General features: G+C 42.4%; 1 protein-coding gene across 1 annotated transcript in view; it reads right to left on the reverse strand.

Annotated features, from left to right (window-relative positions):
- Positions 1-5,221, reverse strand: part of LOC107098608 (F-BAR and double SH3 domains protein 1-like) — a gene marked incomplete at its 3' end in the record, with an annotated part of 23,233 nt that overhangs the window by 6,962 nt on the left and 11,050 nt on the right. Inside the window, exons 7-13 of the mRNA XM_015396377.1 lie at positions 4,507-4,570; positions 4,093-4,221; positions 3,870-3,992; positions 1,678-1,773; positions 1,023-1,139; positions 715-819; positions 297-452 (exon numbers count right to left, since the gene is read on the reverse strand). Coding sequence (XP_015251863.1) covers positions 297-452; positions 715-819; positions 1,023-1,139; positions 1,678-1,773; positions 3,870-3,992; positions 4,093-4,221; positions 4,507-4,570 — 790 coding nt within the window. The remainder of the gene's footprint in view (positions 1-296; positions 453-714; positions 820-1,022; positions 1,140-1,677; positions 1,774-3,869; positions 3,993-4,092; positions 4,222-4,506; positions 4,571-5,221) is intronic.

Below are 5,221 nucleotides of genomic sequence, written 5' to 3' on the forward strand. Positions count from 1 at the left end.
TGCTGTTCCTTTAATTCCAACAAAATATTGAAGTCTTTCTAAAAGAATATTATGGTCAACTGTATCAAATGCAGCACCGAGATCCAACAGGACAAGCACAGATACTAGTCCATTATCTGAGGCCATGAGAATATCATTAGTGACTTGTCCTCTAAATGAACACAAAGGGTTTCTTGTCAGGTTTACGTTCAGGCTAACAGCTAACGCCTGACTGTTTTCTTTATACTGAAGGACAAAGTTGAAGTTAGTGAGCAGGGATTATGGACTTTAGTTGGTGTTGTAGTGTATGTCCTCACTGAGAACTCCTCTGTGGACCTTCTCTGCTCGCTGAGGCGTCTCTCTGTCTCCAGTTCCTCCTCTGCCTGGTGCATGGCATTGTGCAGCCACTGTTCGATGCCTGCGACACTGTGGGCCAGAAGAGTTAGGCGAGCCTCTGCTTTCACCCTGCTGAGCTGAGGAAGAGAAGCACACAGGCATGCTTGTTGAGAACATCAGGCTAAGTCACACATTGTGGGTGAGGCTGCCTATAGACACCCTGCAAGGTCCTAAAACCTGCAAATGATGCTCTCATCAAGTGCAGCATGTTGCAAACTTTAGAGCCGAGTGTTGACCTGAGATTATTGATAACAGAAAAAGTTCAGAGAGACGTAAAGGAGGACCAAAAGAACTCAGACTGATTGATACTTTGACTGGATCCATGTGAAACATGTCAACCTTTGCTTTTCTGACAGTCTCCTGAACCTCTGAGATCTTCTGCTCCACACTGAGCCCCGTCTCCCCTGACAGCAGCTTCAGGCGACTCTCCAGCATCTCTAGAGCCTGGCAAAGAAAATCAGACCAATCAGACTTGGAGCTGGAGTTTACCTCAAAACAGCCTCAGACATAAAACCAGGGGAGGCAGTCAGTTCCAGAAGAAAGAGTTCTGCCATGATTACTGTGGCTACAACAATCCAAACAGGGATCTGGGAAAGGGTCAAAAAGCAGATATTTTTCTGTGGTTGCTCCTGCAGTGCTCAGCTCACCCTTTCACCATGGGTGATGATCTTATAGTCCTTAGCAGCCTTAGTAGCCCATTTCTTGGCCTCCTTCACCAAACAGCTTTCTCCTTCAGGGCCTTGAATGTCCTGCAGGGCAGATACCTGTGTGTAGAAGAGGGACCATCATCTTTTCTTCCTGAGCTCCTGCAGAGGAACCACTGGCTGGAAGAATGACACACAGGAGCAGACACTGAAGTCATTCTTACACTCCTTCTACAAACACTATCCTCCCAGGTCTAGGGACCAATCTCCAGACCCAGAAATGAGCAGAGGCAGACAGGTAAAGGGGAGTAGGATTGGGCGTCACACAAATGCAGGCCAGGTCTGGCTCCAAACAGCATCTCAGACCCATCCCTGGCCGATCATTCACCCAGTCCAACTCACACATAACCACCATAGCTCTGACCAAGGGTTGTCCTTGTTGCCGTGACTACAGTAGACACACCTCCCTCATGATGTTAGCCAGGAACCAGAGAGTCCCTGGCAGGTGGTGGTGCCCGACCCAGGACTACAGAAAGCAGTCAATAGGTCACCTGATCTTCCAGGGTTGGTTTGTTTTTAGAATTCACTACGGTCATTTCGCTGACATTTAACTTTAATTCCTGAGCTTAAACAGCAATAAATAAATCGAAACACAAACCATGTCCTGCGGATCAGGCTGGAAGATGAAGTCAGATGTTTTTCTGAAGGAATCTGATTCCTGCAGAAGCTGCTGAACGTTCCTCTCTCTGGTCACCTGAAAAAAAAACAAGATATGAGCAACTAATGAAGCGTTGACTGATCGGATAAATCTCCACTGTGAGCTGCTGTCATGAAGCCTCGGATTAACTCTGCTTTATTGGCTTAGAGTTCAGGAAACACATGTGAATAAACTCCTCTGTGGAAAAACAAACAGCTTCAGAAATATTGCTCATGTGTTGAATTTCTCTCTGCAAACCTCCCTCCCTCTGACCAGTTCCTTATTCCCACAGGTTGCCTCTTTGGCCCCGCTCTCTCCTCTCTGTGGGCCTTTATGTTTTACCTTCTGCATGAAGATGAAGAATGCCTCATATCGGGTTTAAAGACGTAAGCGGCTGTTTTCTAACAAGTGGAACGGTTAGCAAGACATGCTACTATCCATGAATTGCCTTTTTTCCTAAGATGAAAACAACATTAAAAATCCTAACAGAAATGTATCTTAATTTAACTTTCATAATTTTTCTGATATTTTTTTCTATCACTGAAATCAGATTCTAAGGTAAATTTGATCCCAGAGATGATCTCTTTCTTTTAATCTGGGGATGTTCGGGGTGACCAGTAACTTCAAATTTGGGATTGCAGCTCCTGATGCTCCTTTCTTCACAAAGTCAAATGGAAAATCGTCATTGTTCTATGCAAAGTTTTCACTAAAATCCATGTTAAACTAATAATAAATAAACAGCACACAGTGGTTTATACATTAGATAGATACATGTGGGTAATAATAGAAATATCACTCATGCTTTGCCTTCACTTCAAATGCAGCATTAGTGTTCTTAATTTCCAAGGTCTGCAGCTCTGCAAATATTCGGGATGCCTCAACTTTCAACATCTGATCTGATCTAATTTGATCAAATCCAATATAATCTTATTTAGTTTTATCTAATCTAATCTTATCCAACCTAATCTGATGTAATCTAATCTGATATAATCTAATCCAGTCTAATCTGATGTAATCTAATCTGATATAATCTAATCCAGTCTAATCTGATGTAATCTAATCTGATATAATCTAATAGAATCTGATCGAATTCAATCTAATCTGATCTAATCTAATCCAGTCTAATCTGATGTAATCTTATTTTATCTAATCTAATCCGATGTGATCTAATCTTATCTAATCAGATGTGATTTAATCTAATCTAATATAATGTAATTAATTTGATCAAATCTAATCTGATCTGATCTAATCTAGTCTACTGTAAACGTATTTGATATAATCTAATCTAATCCAGTCTAATCCGATGTGATCTAATCTTATCTAATCAGATGTGATTTAATCTAATCTAATATAATGTAATTAATTTGATCAAATCTAATCTGATCTGATCTAATCTAGTCTACTGTAAACGTATTTGACCTAATCTAATCTAATCCAGTCTAATCTGATGTGATCTCATTTTATTTAATCTAATTTAATCTAATCTCACCATTTTCAGCGTCCTCCACTGGAACCAGTGCCTCCATCATGCAGCACAGTATCACGGCAGTATTTGAATGCTGCTGGTGTGAATGAATCACAGCTTGTGATCATTTCTGTGGTGAAACTCACCTGGTGACGACCGGGGAGGAAAAAGATTTCATCTGTGCTGAGTTCAGATTAACTACGGCTTAAAAGACCAATCCTATGGTATAGTCAAGGCTCCCAAATTCAAGCATATGTCAGTCTGAGGTCAGTCTATGATTAAAGTTTGAGTGAAATTAAATATTTTAAGGGAACCATGATGCAATCTGGCTTCAAAGCCACAACGCAGCCTCTGTGTTTCAAGTTTCCCCTGTTTTCAAGTTGTGCGTTCGCTGCGTCAGAGGGACAGCTCCTCTTCCTGTCAGGGTTAAATAGATCAAAACCTTGGTGTGGAAAGGGTTAGCGCCTGACCTTACCCTGGTTTCTATGGAGACATGGCGGCCATTGTTTACAGAAAGCAACAGGAGGAGGGCAGAGGCGGAGCCAATGAGAGCAGTAAGTAATTCTGATCCAACTAAACCAACTGAAGCATAAATAAGGTTTTATAGCACTGGTTGCCTCTTCAGTGTCTGTTTGTACTGACGTGTTCAGGATGGAGGGGTCTGACCCGTGGTCAGGAGCCTACAGACCTTAGCAACACAATCCCAGATCCTGCTGAACGGCTCGTGCGTCGCCAGACAGGCGTCCATCTCTGTCCCACACAGGCGGGCGAAGTGGTGCCTCAAATCATCGTAAACTTCCCCGTCCATTTGCTGGGGAGGAGGCCAGAGGAAGGAGCCGGGTTTCATTCATCGAACGTGAGAAGAGGGACGCTCATCTGCCCCGTGCTTCCTGGAACCAGGTGTGTCTCACCTGCATCAGGAGTGGAAGGTCGTGAGCGTGGTAATGCTGCTGATGTGCGTTGACCGCTGCCAGTGTCAGCAGATACTCATTCCGAGCTTCGTTCAAACGCTGCTCACACTCCTTCATCCTGGCATTGAGCTACACAGACATCAGCAAACAGTCACGCCTTTACCTTTTAATTATTCACTACAGGTGATTCTACAGCGAGATGAGTTTCCTACTTAACAGGGGTTTGATAATTCCCTTTAGATAAATGCTATTCTGGGTCTGTGGATTTTTTTGTGCTATTTTGGCCAAATTCAGAAAGAAAAAACACTAAATTTGATGAAAATCCAGAAGTCCAGAACTGTAACTGATTAATGAAAAGGCCACTGTTTCCATGGACCAGATAACCGTCTCTGATTGGTCAATCCAGACTCATACCTTCACTGTCATCTTATGAAGACCTGGTCTGAAGTGGAATATCCCATGTTCACTCTTTCTAGGTCTGCAAGATGGCAAAATTAAAAACATGTCACAAACAATCCTGAAACAACAGAATAATGACACTAATTATGTGAAATATTAGAAATGATAAAGGAACGCATCAGTCCGGAAGCTTAAAGGAGACGATAGTTTCAGCTACAGTTTCTGTGAGGAAACATCTCCAGTGGAAAAATATGGAGAAAAATATTCTACAATTTACTGACAGACGGTAAGACTGAGTAGATGAAACATCTGGATCACAAACATGAAAACAAAATCTAGCCTCCATGCCAGATAGACACATGAAGGGGCTACCATATATGGATGGTGAGGAGCTGCTGAGCAACGCTGCATGCTAGAAACAAAACACAGCCTTCCTGAAAGGTTCTCCTCAAAGGAAGGTCTACAAAGACATGATCTGACCAAGAAAACATGAATAACTTCCAGGATAGAAAATCAAAAAAGCAATGAAAGGAGAAGGGATGTGAAAAAAAAATGTGAAGAAAAAAAAAACAGCAGAAAAATATAAAACAATGGAAAAGATGAATCCAGATCCTGAGGCTGAGGTACAGCCTTCCAGGTAAATCTGTTTCCGCTGCTTCCACTTCTTCTATCATTTCCACCCATCCAGCTGGCTATCCCACCCAGAGGCCTATTTAGGAAATGTGGGGCC

This window comes from Cyprinodon variegatus, unplaced genomic scaffold (assembly GCF_000732505.1).
Source record: "Cyprinodon variegatus isolate N-32 unplaced genomic scaffold, C_variegatus-1.0 Scaffold793, whole genome shotgun sequence".
Lineage (NCBI taxonomy): Eukaryota > Metazoa > Chordata > Actinopteri > Cyprinodontiformes > Cyprinodontidae > Cyprinodon > Cyprinodon variegatus.